The 18,752-nt window shown below is 38.6% G+C and overlaps 1 protein-coding gene across 1 annotated transcript in view; it reads left to right on the top strand.

Annotated features, from left to right (window-relative positions):
• The window catches only part of NECAB1 (N-terminal EF-hand calcium binding protein 1), a 187,480-nt gene that overhangs the window by 9,575 nt on the left and 159,153 nt on the right, over positions 1-18,752 (top strand). Inside the window, exon 2 of the mRNA XM_007517358.3 lies at positions 2,176-2,200. Coding sequence (XP_007517420.1) covers positions 2,176-2,200 — 25 coding nt within the window. The remainder of the gene's footprint in view (positions 1-2,175; positions 2,201-18,752) is intronic.

Raw genomic sequence — 18,752 nt, 5'->3', positions numbered from 1 at the left:
CCAGGATTTGAGCCTCTGGTTCCCACCTAAAAGGGGAAAGCTTTGCGAGTAGTGAAGCCATGCTGCAGGTGTCTTATCTCTCCCTTTCCATCTCCCCCTTCCCTCTCAGTTTCTGGCTGTCTCTATCCAATAAATAAAGCTAATAGAATTTTTTTAAAAAAGAAATGAACTTTTAAAAAAGAGACATGTTCATAGCAGTACAATTTATCATCACCAAAGCTTGGAAACAACCAAAGTGTCCAATGATAGGTAAGTAGCTAAAGAAACTGGTATATTTTTCACATGCATATTGTATTATCAGAAAAGTCATGGCACATTTTTGCATAAAAGTATAGAAAAAAGTCATGACTTTTCTGACAACCCAATAGATGTGGTATATATCTGTGGTATAGGTACTACTCAGTTGTTAAAAATGAGGTCATGTCCTTTAAATCACCTTGGATGGAACTTGAAGACATCATGTTAAGTAAGATAAGCCAAAAAAAAAAAAAAACAATTTCACTTATATAGGGACAGAGAGGGAGGATACAAAATGAAACTTACACTAGGCATAGTGTATTGCATAAAAGAAAAGGAAGAACTTTGGGGAAGGAGGAGGGAGAGAGGAGTTGTAGAGAACCCGGGGGTCCTGGTGCTTAATGAAATTGTACCCATGTGTCAGTGACCACATTGAACCCATTCCTCCCAATAAAAATGATTAAAAACACATTTGGGGGTCTGGGCGGTGGTGCAGCTGTTAGCACACATGTTGCAATGTGCAAGGACCTGGGTGCAAGCCTTCGGTCCCCACCAGCAGGAGGGGAGCTCCATAAGCAGTAAAGCAGTGTTGTGGAAGTCTCTTTCCCTCTCCCTCTCTCACCCTTCCTTCTCGATATCTTTTAGCCTTTATCCAATAAATTAAAGAAAAGATACTTATAAATACTTAAAAATAGTTGGGATACTTAAAATAGTTGGGAATTGGGTTAAAACTTTAAAAAGTCCAAAATAATACAATTAATGCATAGAAATAAAATGGCATGCAGAATTACACATGTAAGTCTCTATTTACTCATACTTTATTTTATCTTTTTTATTCTATTGAGTTTTTAAAGATAGCATCAGTTTATATTAAATTGTGCATATTTAAGTGAATTATTTCTTTGTATGTGTGTACCTATGAAACCATTAGCACTATCAAGATAATAAGTTCATCATCCCCGTGGAGCACCTGGTTGAATGTGCACATTACAGTGTGCAAGGACCCATGTTCAAGCCTCCAGAACCCTCCTTGTAGGGAGGAAGCTTAATGAGTGGTAAATTCTACAGGTCTTTCCCTCTCCCTCTCTCTCTCTTCCTATTCCTATCCCCCAATTTCTGTTTCCTCTCAACTTCTTTATCTGTCCTAAATAAAAATAAATGCATCAGCCCTCAGTCTCCTCATACCCACTGATGATCCGGCCCTCCTTTCTCTGTTCATTCCTAGTCAGTCCACAGTCTATCTGTCATGATATGCTTGACTGATTTTTCTAGACGTTTATAAAATAGTATCACATTAGGAATTATTTATGTGCTAGGGTTTTCCTCACTCAGAATATTTACTTTGCAGGGAGTCGGGCGGTAGCACAGCAGGTTAAGTGCACGTGGCGCAAAGCACAAGGACTGGCATAAGGATCCTGGTTCGAGCCCCTGGCTCCCCACCTGCAGGGGGATGGTTGCTTCACAGGCAGTGAAGCAGGTCTGCAGGTGTCTATCTTTCTCTTTCCCTCTCTGTATTCCCCTGCTCTCTCCATTTCTCTCTGTCCTATCCAACAATAACTACATCAATAACAACAACAATAATAATTACAACAACAACAAAAAAGAAACAAGGGCAATAGAATATTTACTTTGCAAATGCATCCAAATTATTCTGTGTAATATACCCAAGAGCTCATTCCTTTTTATTGCTCATAAATATGTCACTGTATGGACATACCAAGCTTGTTTACACATTCACTTATTCATGGGTTTTTGAGATGTATTCTGTTTTCGTTTTTTGATAATTAAAATTACAGATATCAACTTGGAGTTTAAGGTTTATGTAAACTTGGAATTTCTTTTATTTAATAATGAGTAAAATAGTTGTGAGTGTAAGTTTCACTACAATATTTACTAAAAAAATAGTAACTAGTATTTTTTCATTATCTTTTCTTTCAGATACTGAGGAGAGCAGACAAAAATGGTAAGTCTAAAACTTGAGCTTCTTGATGTCTGCCTTTAAAGAGCAATATAGAAGAGAGAGGCTAACTCAGGAGCTTCTACTAAGAGTTTTAAGCAAGTTCACGGTACCAGGGAATCATGAAAAGTTGAAAGAGTTGTTTACATTTATGAGGCAGATGGAACTTTCCCTTTTAAACTGAAGAATTATTTTACTTGGACTATGACTTTTCCTCCCCCCGCTTCCTTTCCATTAACTTAAATAATAGTGTCTCATTGTTGAATGTCTGCTGTGCCAGACTCTGGGCCAAGGTCTTTGCATACATTTTGTCTTAGAGTTAATAAGATACAGATATGAGAGTTGAACCCAGTTCTGTGTGGCACCATGGTTGGTTTTCCACAATGAACTTCATAGTGGCCTTAGAATCTGATACTGCACTCATAAGATGGTTGTCAGCAGTATGCATTGCCAGACTGATCTGTGCTCCATGACTCCTGAGCTTCCCTTTCCCATTTGAAGTGTATGCATCAGGTGTGATCATCTATAGCTTCAGAGAAGTGGAAGCAATTATATGGAAGGTTTGGTGAATGGAACTATGTTTAAATGACACCTGCACAAAGTCCAAGTATAAGCTGTCATAAGCAGTATTTCTTTATGCCTTTATTCCAATACAGACTTTGTTTCATAGAATGCCAAATCAGAGCTTATTGAATTTATTTTGTTGCTGTAGTATAAGAACACAGTGGAGCTATATTCTTGGCGCATTTAGGCTTAAAAGGGTCATTTCCTTTTCTTAAAATGAGATATCCTATCTAGGGGTAGAAATAACTGGCAAGAGTCCAAATCCGACAGTTAAAGGACACATGCTATAGTGTCAGCAAAAGCTTGACTTCCATGGTACACTTTCCACTCAATAAAAAAATGTTACTCCAAGGAGCAGTACAACAGTGTCCTAAATCTAAATCACGATGATACATAGAACAGTGCCTGTCTGTCAAAATGTGTTCTCAAGCTATGTTGTTGTCATAGGTGTATAATCAATTCAGTGGGCTTATCCCCCTCCCGACATACACCGAAACTGCTCAGTTAATTTTTAAGACACACATGATGAAATATTATTATTTCATCCACCAGTTTTATGCATGATATCTAATTCCAATGATGACTAGAGCAAAGTAGTTATATCTCCATGCTACCTGCTTCACATTTCAGCAGCCATTTCTAGCTCATAAATGTCTTACCTCTCTCTACCCAAGGTCCTAATACTCTTGAGCTATACCTTTCCTTGAACCCTAAGGGGTCACTCTTACCTTTGTACCTATCACTCTTCTTTCCCTCAAAACCTGTCTACTTTTTTGTCCACTAGCATAACCCATAATTATATATATATATATATATATATATATATATATATGTATATATATATGTGTATATATATGTATATATATAAAACAATTGGAAAACAATTTACATGGCTTAAAGGGCTTTATGATAGCCTCATATGTTATGCTATGGAGTGGTTACTTTCAGTGGTAGCCTCCTGCCACATACTATACTTACCTCTTCTCTCTCTCTCTCTCTGTCTCTCTTAATATCCAGTCCTAAGTCCTGTCAAAGCTTCTGTCAAAGCTCTTGTTCTCATTATCTCCATCAGCCATTTTCCTTTACAGCACTTGGAATTATTTATCAGCCACGTTTTTGTGGTGCTCTCTCTCTGCTTTGTCCTCTACTGCACCAAACTTTCTACTCAGCCACTTTGAAGGCCCTGTGTATTGTTTATGTTATGTTCTTGCCCAAAGGCTCCTTACATGAAAAGGCTTTCCCAGCTCTCCCTGGTAAGGTCACCCTCTTGCTGTTTTTCCTATTTGGTATGTTTTTGATTGTCATGTTGGGGTGAGGACTGTCATTGTTTGCTGCAGAATCTACTTCTCTGAGGCAAACAGACCTCTTCAGGGCAAATAATTTGTCTTGTGAGTAGACAGTATGGCCAGTTAGCACAAGAGAAATAATGGATGCTCATCTAGTGATTTAATAGTGACTAAGGACATTCCACTCCATCATTAACGTCCTTTTTTCTGCCCAGTCTTCCCACTGCCTTTAGTCTTATTGAACTCTTCTTCCATATTCTTGGTTTATTGTGAAGGACAGATACAGCCAGACAGGTTTGGTTTTAAACCGTCATTTATGCCACCTAATACCTTTTGCAAGCAACAAATTGTGTGCCCACAGTTTTCTTCTCTATACAGTGGAGATAAAGATGTCCATGTAATGGGGTACAGTTGAATATTAGTGAGATGATATACAGAAGAATTTTCAGTTAAGTGCCAGGTACATGGAAGAACTTACACCTGCTCACTTTTTTGCTGTAGTGTTCTGGTTAACTGTATCACTGACACTGTTGAAAACTTGGGTTGCTTTTAGTGATGTGGTACTTTGACTGTTGAAGAAATGTGGTGACCTTCCTATCATTTCTATTTCAGTGGCATTTAGTGAGAGAGAGAGAGAACGGCTCACATACATGTGGAATTGGAAAAGGGGAAAGAGGGACACTGGATAATCAGATGTAAATGAGAAGATTCTAACATAAAAACAGTTTTCCCTACCATGTGTTCATCTTATTCTGTATTTGCAAATAAACAGCTGCTATTTTTCTTGATCTCTGAATAACAGCCCCCCCAATGTGATAGAATCTCTCATGGACTGTATAATTGGTGATGGGCTAACAAAGGAAGAAGAGATGGTAAGCAGTATGACAGTTAGCCTGCCAGGGTACAGATTGAGCTTTCGGTGACTAGCTGACATGGAAGTGAAGCTGCTGGAGAAACAGGAAAAAGACTACATGATTAGTGATTAGCTATAGGAATGGTATCTTGAAGGAATTTTGTTTTTTTTTCCTCCCCCCCCTTTTTTTTTTGCCTTGGTGCCTGTACCACAAATCTATTGTTCCTGGTCACCATTTTTTTTCCATTTTATTGGATAGCACAGAGAAATGGGGGCAGGTGATAGAAGGGGAGAGAGAAGGATAGATACTTACAGATGTGGGGCTTTCCCCTACAGGTGGGGAGCAGGGGCTTTAACCTGGATCCTTGTACAGGTCCTTGCACTTCATCTGTGTGTGCTTAACCAGGTATGTACTGCTGCCCCCCATTGTTGTTTTTAAATCATAACTTAGAATCCTAGATAAAAAAACAGACCTCAAAATAGGATTGCTTAGGAAAGACATGAGCATTTTGATCTAAAGAGCCCAGAATTGAGCCTAGAAATGCAAAATTTCTAGGAAATCTTACTTAGCTTGAGTGAAAAAGGAAACCAAGTATATGCATTTGTAAAACCTGTATGTTTTTTTTTCCATCTCCTGGCTTCACTGCTCAAGGTTAACTTTTTCATATAGAAAGAAGTGTAAACATACAGAAGGAAAGACATCTTCATAAGCATCCTCCAGTGTTGTGGAAGATAGACTTGAACCTGGGTTACAGGTATGGCAAAGTAGGCACCCTATCCAGGCCATCTGTTCTGCAGGTCCCAAAAGAACTTTCTCTAACTTTAGAAAAAGGAAAATTAAAAGGCTCATAGGAGTGCATAACACCTGATTCCTCTTGGCACACAGAAGCTGAGATCCACTGTCATTTTCTTCGGTCAGCAGCTGGCTAGGCTGTGTGGTAGTAACTGAATTAAATTAATTCTGATTTAATGATTTTTTTCAGTACATTCTTTTTACTTGTAATTAATAGTGGTTTACAAGGTTATATGATTACAAAGCATAATTCCACAATGCACCCACCGCCAAAGTTCTGTGTCCTCACCCTCTTAATAACTGACATTTTAATGGATATTATAGCTGTATAGACTGTTATGTAGTAAATCTGTGATGGCTTATTTCCACCAGACTCATACTAATCAAAATCTTTGTTATAACATAGATGCTCAGTAAATACATGCGAATCTGTAAGCAATATTGGTAATAACCACAGCCTAGATGGTGGCACAACCGGTAAAGTGCACAAGTTACTATACACAAAGACCCAACCTCCAGCCCATAACTGCAGAGGGTGAAGCAGTACTGCAAGTGTCTTTCTTTCTCTCTCCCTCCAACTCCCCCTCTCACCCTATTTCTTTCTGTTTCTATCATAATTGTTTTTAAAGGAAAAAAATGGCTGTTGGAAATGGTGAATTCTTCATGCAGGCACTGAGTCCCAATGATAATCCAAAAGAAAAAAATAATATATATATATACATACATACATATTTCAACCTTGAAAACTGAAGCACAATCTTGTATCGGTTGATCAAACTAAGCTGATCAAACTATTTATCTAATGTTAATTAGTTAATGATTTTAATGCTAAAATGTATTAGGACAAATTACAGGCTAAACAATAGTTTTAAGTGTTCATATACATTTTCTGTTATTAATATAATATCTACAGGATAGATAATTTGGAGTTGTGATAACTAGAATTTTAGGGCCAGAGAGGCAGCTCACCATGAGGGAGATGTGTCTTGCTATATGTGCATCCCAGGTTGGAGACCCACTCCCACTCCGGAAGTGCTATGACAGTGGATCAAGCAATGGTGCCCTGATGTCTCTTCCCATCTGAATAAAAATACATGAATTGATGGTGAGAATGAAATCTGGTGCACCTTCTAAGTAAAACAGTATGTAGAGTCCTCAAACAAAAATGATTCAGCAATGCCACTCCTAAGCTTATATTCAAAAAACATGAAAACACTAATTCAAAGGAACTCATGTACCTTTACACTCATAGCTGATTTATTTATTCACAGTAGCCAAAGAGAGAAAGCAGCCCAAATGCCCATCAACAGATGACTGGATAAAGAAGTTATGGGACATATACTCAATGGATTAACAGTTTATAATTAAAAATGATGACATTGGTGGGCTGGGAAAATAACACGGTGGTTATTTTTTATGTATTTTTATTAGTGATTTAATATTGATTTACAAAATTAAAATGGGTATAATTCTAAACCATTCTTACCACCTGAATTCTGTGTCCCTATTCCCTCCGTTGAAAATTAGTTCTCTCAAGGTTGTAGATGTTAAGTTGACTTATTTCTGTGTATCTGTCTATTTCTATATTATCTGTCTATAGCTATATATATCTGCCCTTTTTTCCCCTTTGGTCCTGATTTCCTTTCCAATTCACACCTACATCCGTTACTGCTTCCAGATAATTTTCCTATTTTCCTCTTCTCTCTCTGAGACCTGATGGAATTGGAGCTCAGAGCCCTCTGGTCATCTTCCCCCAATCATTTCTTCCTCTGTGGGAGTATGAACCAAAATTCTTTTTCTTCATTCTGAAGGTGGGAGATCTGGCTTCTGTAATTGCTTCTCCTCTAGATATGGGTGTTGACAGGTCAATCTATAAACCCCAACCTATTTCTAACTTTCCCTAATGGGGTAGGGCTCTGGAGAGGTGAGGTTCCAGGACATATTGGTGTAGTTGTCTATCCAGGGAAGTCAAGATGGAACCATAATAGGACCTGCAACTTGGTGACTGAATGGCAGTCAGATATAAAGCAGGACAAAATGATTAATGAACAGGAACTAAAAAAAAAAAAGTAGGAAGAAAGCAGATGACAATAGGAATCTTAGGGTGGATAGAAGCTCAGAAGTCTATTTTAGATATGTTCCTAGGGGCCCATGACTTGTAGTTCTTGTTTGAATTTGATAGCTAACATGGAGGTAGACAACAATTTGGCAGACTTAAGAATAGGGCTAGAAAGTTGGATTAGGGCAGAGAGCAGCTTCCAAACCTTATTAAAGTCCATAAATAGGGGGAAGCTTCACAAGTGGTGAAGCAGGGCTGCAGGTATCATTCCTTTACATGCTGCTCTTTTCTTGGTTTGTGTCTACTCAATAAAAGCATTAAAAGCTGGGGAAAAAAAAGTTCATAAATAAAATTAACTGTTTACCCCATTGACCTGAGCCAGGGCCCATATATATTAATAGTTAGCACAGGAGCCTGTGTAACCTCTGAATCCCTGCCAGTCTTAGCTCCCAGTCCATGGTCACAGCTGAGAACACTCTAGGTGTACTCATTTTATGACCAGTGTTCCTCAAGTGGCAGGGCAGGATGACCCAGTCTCACTTTGGAGAGTGAGGCAGCCCCCACCATTGTTATTTACCCAAAGACTTTTATGCCTCAAGACACCAAAGATCCCAGGCTTAGTCCCTACCCCAGTTCCAGATATAAGTAGTGCTATAGTGGGAGAGAAGGAGAGGAGAGAAGGAGACAAGGAGAGACAGAGCGAGAGCGAGAGAGAGAGAGAGAGAATAAACAGGTAGATTTATAAGGTGGTTGTGTGACGGGTGCATTTCTATGATTCCCCGAAATGAGTGTCAGCACATCATATCCTTTACCAACTTGCCATCCTCTTCCACCACAGGACACTAGGAATTAGATCTCCAGCCTCCCTTTACCACCTTCTCTGCTCCCCTTCCCCTCTCTGAATCTCTGCATCTGCTGTGAGAGGCCATAGCCCAAAGATTTCACCCTGTATGTAGTGTGTGTGTGTGTGTGTGTGTGTGTGTGTGTGTGTGTGTGTGTGTGTTTAATGTTCTGAAGACTTCACTGAATCATTACATAACCAGTGTTAAATGAGTTATGTGAAAAGTGAGGTAATCTTACAGTTTTGTACTCCAAAGTTTGATTAATCCAATTAACTTGTAAAAACATATGGCCTCAGAAGGTAGAAACAGAAGTGTAGTAAGCAGGAATATTTTCCCTGAAGACAGGGAAACATTCAGAGCTCCTTTGACTTGCCAGTTTCCTGCATCTGAATTTGAGGCTGTCCTTCCATGGGATCCACTTGGGTCTTACTGTTCACTCCAGCTGGGCCCTGAAACCCCTGTGATCTTCTAATTAGGGATCCAAACTCCAAATAAGAGTGTAAAGATTAAGGCCTAGCCCCTGGAAATCAGAAAAACTACCATGAAGCTGGAGTTTAAATTCCATGATTCTTGAGTATTTTCTCAATCTTGGAAAAGTTAGTAAAATTGATCATCAGATAACTTCTTGCAGCTTTTCAGCTAGCCCTCTTCTGTTTACTCTCAGGCAGATGCAAACCTGGCCACCTTTCACTGCAGGTCTTCTTTGACTGACTAGACCAGGCAGTCAGAAACCAGGCTGGTGTTCCAACTTGATAAAGACATCATGGATGGAAAATAACTGTAAATCAAAAATGCACTTACTGCACTTAACCTACCAAAAGTTATAGATTAGCCTAGTTGGTCAAAATAATCTAACATGAAGCCTATTTTGAGTAAGTAGGGAGTGTCAGAGAAGTGGCTCTGAAGTAGAGCATGTGCCTTGCCTGCATAAGGCTCTGGGTTTGATCCCCAGTACCACATAAAAACCAGAGACAGAAATAAACCAGCATAAATGGCAGAAAAGTGCCCTGATTTTTTCCTTTCATTGATACATTTTTATATTGGAATTTTAATATTAAAGTATTAAAAGGCATAAGTAATTTATTACACTGAAACTGAAAAACAGAAAGGGTGCATGTGTGTTTCAGCAGGAATGCACACAGCTGGCAACATACTTCATATGGGTATTTGCAGAATCTATGGGAGCATTGGGTGTTTAATCTCATGATCTCTTGGCTGGCTAGCAGCTGAGGCTCACTGCTGGTTGCTGCCCAGCATCCAGAGAGAAACACTTGTAGGAGAGATGAGAATTCAAAGGGCGGTTACTAATGAATGCATCGTCACTTTTGTACTATCAGGCAGTCAAAAAAAATTGTAAGTTGTAGCATAGTAAGCCAGGAGTTTTCTATATACATTATATTTGTCAGCCTGAAAGTCTTAGCAAAGTAAATAGTAATTCAATAAAAAAAATTAAATCCAAAAATCATACGGTATTCTAATCACCCTATTAGAAATGAGTGCATCAATCAGAATAAAGAGAACACAGTAAATGACAGTGCAGTATATTGGAGTGTAGGGTGCAAGTTCTGACTGTCATAACATTAAAGATTCATCACATTAATGAAATGGAAAAAGAATGAGTGAAGCAGGAGTGTTCATAGGTATATGGTATAAAGGATCAAACTCAGAACCTCATGCTTCCAAGTCCAGTGCTGTGCCTACTTTGTAACCTTCCGGGCCACAACTGCAATAATTTTCTTTAATGAAACAGGAAAAGGGGAAAAACAAAATTTCTGTTTCTATAGTTATTCTCCCTAAATTGTAAAGCAATTTCATGCATATGTGTTTTTTCTGCCAGATATCAAAGACTGTGAAATTCTTTCCTTTACAGTTAGGCTTATCACCTGTTGCAGAAACAAGCAAGGCATTTAGAATAATTACTGATCCATTAGACAACTCTCCCGGGCAGCCAGCTGCTCAGAAACCAGCCCCTGCTCTCCCACCAAACCTGGAGGGATATGGAAGGATCTAGAGCAAACTGCCCTGAAATGCCACTTCTAGCTCAGGCACTTTCATTCAGTAATCCAAATCTGTGGGTCCAGTATTTCCTTTCAGTTCCTGCAGTATGAACATAACTTTCCGACACTGAATCCAGGAGACACTCTGCTGTCAAATACCTTGATTCAAATCTCTATTTCACTTATATGATCAGGACATGCTCCTCATGTGTAAGATGGAAATAGAGAGAGCCCCTCTCTCACAGACTGGGTAAAGAAGTAAATGATATAACATACCCATTTCTTAGAGAAGTGCTGACCTTTGGGGCATTCTTTGTAAGTATTCCCTACTTTCAGTCTTTGTTTTTGGGGGGTGGCAGAGCCAGACCCTCATTGATCTAGGCCACTTCTTTATTCAGAGGGAGACAGAGAAGGAATTTCTTCTGGTCCGTAACACCATAGTGGTATCAGCCTCAAACCTGTGCCACATGCATGGCCAGGCATGTGCCTCATTCTATAAGCTGTCTTTCTAGTCTTATATTCTGTGTTTATTCTAATTCTTCTTTGACGGAAATATTAATGATAGAGTGCTCCACTTTCTCACCTGTGCTGATTGCTTATTGGAAAGTAGTGAAAATCAAGCTATTTTTTACCAAAAGAACTTTTTTTATTTTCTGGCTTATTGTTAGTTCTGGGATTGAACCTGGCATCTTTGGTGCCTCAGGCATGAAAGTCTTTTGTGCTTCAAATAAAGCTGTCTCCCCAACCCAAGAGGATAAATTAAATATTTCCTGGACAAAAGTAACTGTCCTCCTTTGGAAGATTAACTAGATGAGAGAACAGTGCTCATCCATTGGGAAAATAGAAATAGAGAGGGGGAAAGGAAGCAATTCAATTTTATGTTTCCTCTGTTTCTAAAACCTGCATCAAACATTTCTCAATATTTAGCAAAATTTGCCTATGAATGGAATATTCTTTAAATCGCTAATTTTGAAATCCACATTCACTATAAGTGATTAAATGTTCCTCCAACAAATGTTTCATCTGTCATTCTACAGAAGGCTGAGTATATGGGGGTGTTTTCTTGTTGCATGTCTCCCAGTCTTTCAGAAAATGTTATTAATTCTCCATGGAAATGGCATTAACAGTTTTTTTTTTTTAAACTAAATTGGAATCACATACTTTCTGTTCATGAAAAATTAATATGTACTCATTCCCTTAAGATGAAAATTTTTTTCAACTTCCCAACATAATTCTAAGTGACAAAAATATTTTGATATAAGAAATGAGTTCTCCTGATCATGTATCTAAATATTTGGTATCAAGTGAATGAAGAGCCAGAGATTTAACTTAGTTATTCAGTTTTTTACCTAGTTTCTGGGCACTTGTTAGATTAGGCTGCATGCAGCTGAAGTGCTCAGTGTCCAGAAATGTGTCTGAGGAGATAGGCTTTCAGGGGCAATGTTGAGTTGCTTAATGTTGCATTTCAGTTTTCTTTCACACCTGAAAGGAAAAGAATCCATAGCTTCTTCATGAGATTATTATGATAAAGATAGACAATAAAATTTAGAGTTAAAAAAAAACTTTGCCAGATAATAGGTTGAACATGTTTTACCTGCTTGTGCACTCACCGATACATAAGATCTCCCTGTAGAGGCTTGAAGTGAGAGCATAATTGTTTGCAAGTCTTTTTTTGCCTGAGGCTCTGAAGTTTTCAGTTCAGTCTCCCACACCCTTATAAACCAGAGCTGAACTGTGCTATGGTTAAAAAAAAACAAAACAAAACAACAAAAAAACAGAAGCCCTCTCCCTGTAGAAACCAAGGGAGTTATTGGAGAAAGTCAGGTTCTTAGAGAAATGATTAAAGTGAGTTGACTACTGAGTTCTTTGTGTTAGATTTCAAGATCAAATATAAATGAGTGTAATATATGTGCATCATACCACACCACATAAAAACTTTCTCACCCTAAAATATTCTGTGTTCTTGTTCTGTTCAACCCTCCCTCCTTGCTCTGAATTCCTGGCAGCTACTGGTACTTCATTGTCTTATACATCTCACTTTGCACAGTCATAATGATCATACCTGTGTATCAGTTAGCAGGACACATCTAAGATTCATCCATATCTTTTCATGGATTCATAGCTCAAGTTTTAAAATCACTAAATAATCTTCCAGGGTGGGGATATACCAAGCATTGTTGTTTGTTTGTTTGTTTTACCAACATTTTTATTCCTGTGCATATTATAAAGTTATCTTGACTACTTCCAATTTTGGGGAGTGATAAGTAAGTCTTTTATAAACTTTTAGATGCAGATATTTACCAGATAGAGACTGAGGAATTGAGAGGAAGTGGGCGATAGGGAGAGAGAGATATCTGCAGCACTGCTTTACCACTCGTCATGTTCTTTCCACTCCCTCAGGTGGGAAGTTGGTGCTTGAACCTGTGTTCTTGCCCTTGGTAAACGTGGACTCAGCAGGGTGCATCACCACCCTGCCCACTACATGCAGATTTTTATGGATATGTTTTTGACCTGTTGGGTAAACATCTTAGAGCAATTAGAGTTGCTGTCTAAAGAATATGCTGAAATGTTTTCCAAAGTGCTTGTGTCATTTTGCTTTCCCAGAAGCAATGAAAGAATGCTTCCATTTGTGAAAATCTCGGTCAGGAATTAGTTTTGTTAGAAGTTCTGTGGAGAGTTTTTTTTTTTGTTTTGTTAATTTTTTGGAGAGGGAACGATTTTATATTTAATAATGGGTATATAGTAATGTCTCATTGATATTAAGATTACTAACATCTATGTTGTAGTGCTTATATATGTCTTTGCCTAATTCTTAGTAGACTTTCTGTTTTCTGAATGTTAAATTTTGAGTTCTTGGGAGCTGAGTGGTAGCTCAGCGAGGTAAGCACAGGTGACCCACGCAAAGCGCAAGGACTGGTGTAAGGATCCCAGTTCAAGCCCCTGGCTCTCCACCTGCAGGGGAGTCAATTCCCAAGTGGTGAAGCAGGTCTGCAGGTGTCTGTCTTTCTCTCCCTCTCTCTGTCTTCCCCTGCTCTCTCCATTTCTCTCTGTACTATCCAGCAATGACGACATCAATAACAATAAAACAAGGGCAACAAAAGGGGATTAATCAATCAACCAATAAATAAATAAATAAATAAAATTTTGAGTTTGTATATTTTTGGATACAATTGCTTATGTAGACCTTTTACAGATATTTTCTTACAGTCTGTGGCTTGTCTTTAATCCTTTTGTACAAATGTAATTAAAATTTTAATTTTTAAAGTTAAAATTACTGGGTTGCAGTGAAATAAGAATTTACTTATTTTAACTGAGTTTATTGCTGGGATTCCACTGTTTCTTGTACTCTTAAAAAAAAAAAAAGATAGCCAAGGGAGGCTGGGTGGTAGCGCAGTGGGTTAAGTACACATGGCACAAAGCACAAGGACCAGAGCAAGCCCCCTGTTCAAGCCCCTGGCTCCTGGAGGGGGGTTGCCTCACAAGCGGAGAAGTGGTCTGCAGGTGTCTGTCTTTGTTTCCTCCTCTCTGTCTTCCTCTCCTCTCTCCATTTCTCTCCATCCTGTCCAACAACAATGACAGCAATAACAACAATAATAATAACACCAACGATGAAGAACAAGGGCAACAAAAGGGGAAAAAAATGACCTCCAGGAGTAGTGGATTTGTAGTGCAGGCACCGAGTCCCAGAGATAACCCTGGAGGCAAAAAAAAACCTAATAATAATAATAATATAGCAGAAACTATATCAATAGAAAGAGGAAGAGAGACGCCATAGCACCATTCTACTGTTCTTGATGTCTCCCCTGTGAAGGTGCTCCCATGCCGTAGTGGGGGATTGAAACTGGGTTCATGCACTTAGTGACGTGTTCACTATATTAGGTGAGTGGTGAGCGATCTCAAAGCCCTGCCTCATCTGTTTTTAAAGAACATTTTTTTTTAATTTATTGGGTATAGACAGAGAGAAATAAAGAAGGGAGAAGATAGGGGGAATGAGAGGCCCAAAGATCTACTTGTGAAACCCTCCCCCTACAGCTGGTGGCTGGGGACTTGAGCCTGGGTTCTCCTTGTGCATTGTAACATGTACTCTACCTGTCGGGACACTGCCTGACCCCTCACCTGGTTTTATTTGATTTGACTTTTATTTATATTTTCAATAGAGACAGTGAAACTGAGAGGGAATGGTAAAAGAGGGAGAGCAAGATATCTGCAGCACTGCTTCAACACTCATGAAGCTTCCCCCTGCAGGTAGGGTCCAAAGGCTTGAACCTGGGTCCTTGCATAGCTGTAGTGTGTGTACTCAGCTAAGTTTACCACCACTCAGTGCCCTCATCTGGCTTTAAACAGCACTTATATTATGCTATCTTTATCTACTTTTTTAGCAAATCAGTAACATTTCTGTTGAAAAAATATAATGCTTTTAATACTCATAAATCTGTTTTCAGCATTTATTTTTTTTGCTAGTCTATTATTAAGTCCCTAAAACTTCATGGATAATAAAAGTACTGTATAGAACAATATATGTTGTAGCTAGCAATACAGTGTAGTAACTTCAGACAATACAATGTAATTACTTCAGACACCAGGGCTATTGTTGGGGCTCGGTGCAGGCACTATGAATCCACCATTACTGGAAGCCACTTTTTCCTTTTTTTTCCCCTCTATTTTCTTTTTATTTGTTTGTTTATTTATTACTATTATTGGCTAGGACAGAGAAATCGAGAGAGAATGGGGAGATAGAGAGAAGGAGAGAAAGATAGACATCTACAGACCTGTTTCACCACTCAATGAAACATCTCCCTTGAAGATGGGAAGTGAGGGTTCAAACCCAGTTCCTTGTGCTTGGTACTATGTGCACTTAACCAGGTACACCACCGCCCATCCTAACATTTCTTAGATTAAATAAAAATAACATAGAATATTTTCTCTCATGACACTTTGGTTTATATGAGTCTGAGTTTCTCCCTTTCACCTTTCTTCTTCTCGTCCTTTGCCACACGTGCTAGCACTTGGCCCTGTTGTGCAGACAACTCACTACATCCAGTGGCCATTACTATTTTTTTTCCTAACTTCACATTTTTTTATTATTAATAGTATGCTACAAGAAGTAAGATTACAATGTCTAGTTCCACACCACACCTACCACCAAAGTTCTGCACCCCTACCCTCTCTCTACCCAGAGATAGCCACCAGAGTTCTCACAAGTCTTAGAAACAGCGTCTGTTCTTTTTTTTTTTTTTTCTGTCAAGTTTATGTGAATCAGATCTGTAGATTCCACATGAGTGAAACCACCTGGTAATTATCTTTGATCTCTTATTTTGCTAAGCATAATCACCTAAAGTACACATTATCATCTTTTTGATTGCAGGGTAGTATTCCAAGGGAAATATATCCCATAGCTTGTTTAGCCAGTCATCTGATGATGAGCATTTAGGCTCCTTCCCCTCTTTGGCTACTGTGAATAATGCAGCTATCGACTTAGCACTGTTTGTTGAAGAGGCCTTCTTTTCCCATTGGACAAGCTTGGTTTTCCTTGTCATATCAAAATGTTAGGTGGATTTAGTTCTGGGTTCCCTGTTCTATCCCATTGGTCCAAGTGTCTGTTTTTGTTTCAGTACCATACTTTTTAATTACCATTAGTTTGTAGTATAAACTGAAGTCAAGATGTATAGTATAAAGCCTCTATTTTTCTTCTTTCTCCTCAGAAGTGGTTTGACTATTTGTGTTTTTTTATGATTACACATCAATTTTTGGAGAAGTTTTTCAATTTACTTGGAATATATCACTGGGACTTTTCTTTTTTTGCCTCCAGGGTTATCACTGAGGCTCAGTGCCTGCACTATAGATCCACTGCTCCTGGAGGCCATTTTTTCCCATTTTTGTTGCCCTTGTTATTATTGTTATGGTCATTGTTGTTGTTGTTGGATAGGACAGAGAGAAATCGAGAGAGGAGGGGAATACAGAGAGGGAGAGAAAGATAAGACACCTGCAGACCTTCACCGCTTGTGAAGGGAACCCCCCTGCAGGTGGGGCACCAGGGGCTCCCACTGGATTTTTGGATTCTTAACACAGGTCCATGTGCTTTGTGCCATATGTGCTTAAGTTGCTGTGCTACTGCCCAGCTCCGTCATTGGGATTTTTATAGGAATTGAGTTGAATCTATATATTGTGTTTGACAGAATGCCATTTTAATGATATTCATTCTTCTAATCCTTTTCTTATAGTTTTTTTTTTTTGGTATTATCTTTATTGTATAGAGACAGACCAAAATTGAGAGAGAAGGGAGTGATAGGGAGAGAGACAGACACCTGCAACACTACTTCACCACTGGCAAACCTTTTCCCCTGCAGGTGGGGACTAGAGGCTCGAACCTGGGTCCTTGAGCATTGTAGCATGTTCACTCAATCAGGTGCACCACCACTCAGCCCCTCTTCTAATTCTTGAACAAGGAATATTCTTTTGTTTTTTTTTTTGTGTGTGTGTGTGTATATGTCACTCTATTTCTTTTAACAGTGTACTAAATATTTTTTAATCGTTTCACTTATTTATTATGATTGGATATAGACAGAAATAAGAGGACTGGGGGTGGGGTAAGAGAAGAAGAGAGGCAGAGAGACAGTGGGTGCCTACAAGATGACGTCATTATTCCTGGTTGTCATTTTCCCCCTTTGTATTTCAGAGAGAGAGGTGGATCAAAGACTTGCAGTACTTCTCCACCATTCATGAAACTTCACTCCCTGTAGACAGGGACAAGGGACTTAAAGCCAGATCCACAATCATTGGTTGTGTGTGTACTTAACCTGCTGTGGCACTGTCCATCCAACCTTCTAACCATTGCTTCTTGCTGAAATCATTGCAGCATTTTAATGGGTCTTCTCACACACTCCACTCTGCCATACTTACTACAGCCACCATTAGCCTTCCAAGTGATAATGCCTCCAGAGTGTTCTTTGTCAAATTCAAAAACTTCACCGTGGTCTGTATGGTTTATCATAATGTGAGCTCACAAAAATACACAAAAATACAACACCCACTATGTCCCACAGAAAATATTTTACATGATAGAGTGAACACTTTACCAAATGAGAGGATTGGAGTTTGAGTCACCTACCACATGTGAGCACCTTGCAAAAGGGAACCTCATAGAACGGTGTTGCAGTGTCACGGTGTACCTGTCTCTCAACCTATATCTAGATAAGAGCTTGCCCGAGCAGTGGGATCATGCCAAGTACAAAGTTCTGGTGAGGAGAAGAACCTTTTCATTATGGATTTTACATTTGGATTAGCTTTCTTTTCACACTCCTGCATCCCCCTGTGTCCTGTGGAATGATCTTTATCCTACTTTGGTTAACCATTCACTTTCTGTTTCTCTTGCTATAACTATAAAGATCTATAAAATTAAAAAGGTTACAGGATTTTTGGCACAAAAGAATGGATGAATGTATTATGCCATGTAGATGACAAATCCGGGTTTAAAAGTCAAGATTCTCTTTGTTCTAAGACTATAAGCAACAACTTTCTACTGGCTCCATCTAAAAAAAGCAACAGAATTTGGAGTATAGGGTCAGAATAATTTTAAAATAAAGCAGAGATATTTTCAGGACAAACTCAGGCAAAGTGTGCAATTCTATTAGAAAAAGTGTGCAATTATAAAAAAAAAATACTGACCTATGATTGTAAAAGTTACGATTTACTGTCAGATGACATCACATTTCATAAATTTGGCTAGACTTGTGAGCCAGAGCAGTATGAACTAGATTTAGCTGTATTTGTTTCACTTCAGAAAGGAAATATCAATAGAAAAATTAAAAATAGAAAATTAAAATAGAAATAAAAACTTTATCATTGCTTTATTAATACAGAACTACACTAGGAGTATATTTTCCTCCTTTTTCTTAAAAATTTTCTTCTCTAGACAGCAGCAGTCTAGAAGCCTTCCAAAGTAACTCTTTGCAACTGCTTGTTTAAAAGTGTGACAGTCTAAATTGAAACCATTTAGGAGTATGCTGCATGTAGTAAAAGCAGGCTTTGAAAACACAATTTACATCCTTCAAGTCAGAAATATAATTCAGTACCATCTTTCCCTTTTTAAAAATTTCCAATCAATGTTTGAAAAAAAAGTTTTCACCCTCATAGAATCATCAGAACACTTGCCATCCACTGCCTT

The sequence above is a fragment of the Erinaceus europaeus genome, chromosome 1, assembly GCF_950295315.1.
Source record: "Erinaceus europaeus chromosome 1, mEriEur2.1, whole genome shotgun sequence".
NCBI lineage: Eukaryota > Metazoa > Chordata > Mammalia > Eulipotyphla > Erinaceidae > Erinaceus > Erinaceus europaeus.
This window is presented reverse-complemented; position numbering and strand designations above follow the sequence as displayed.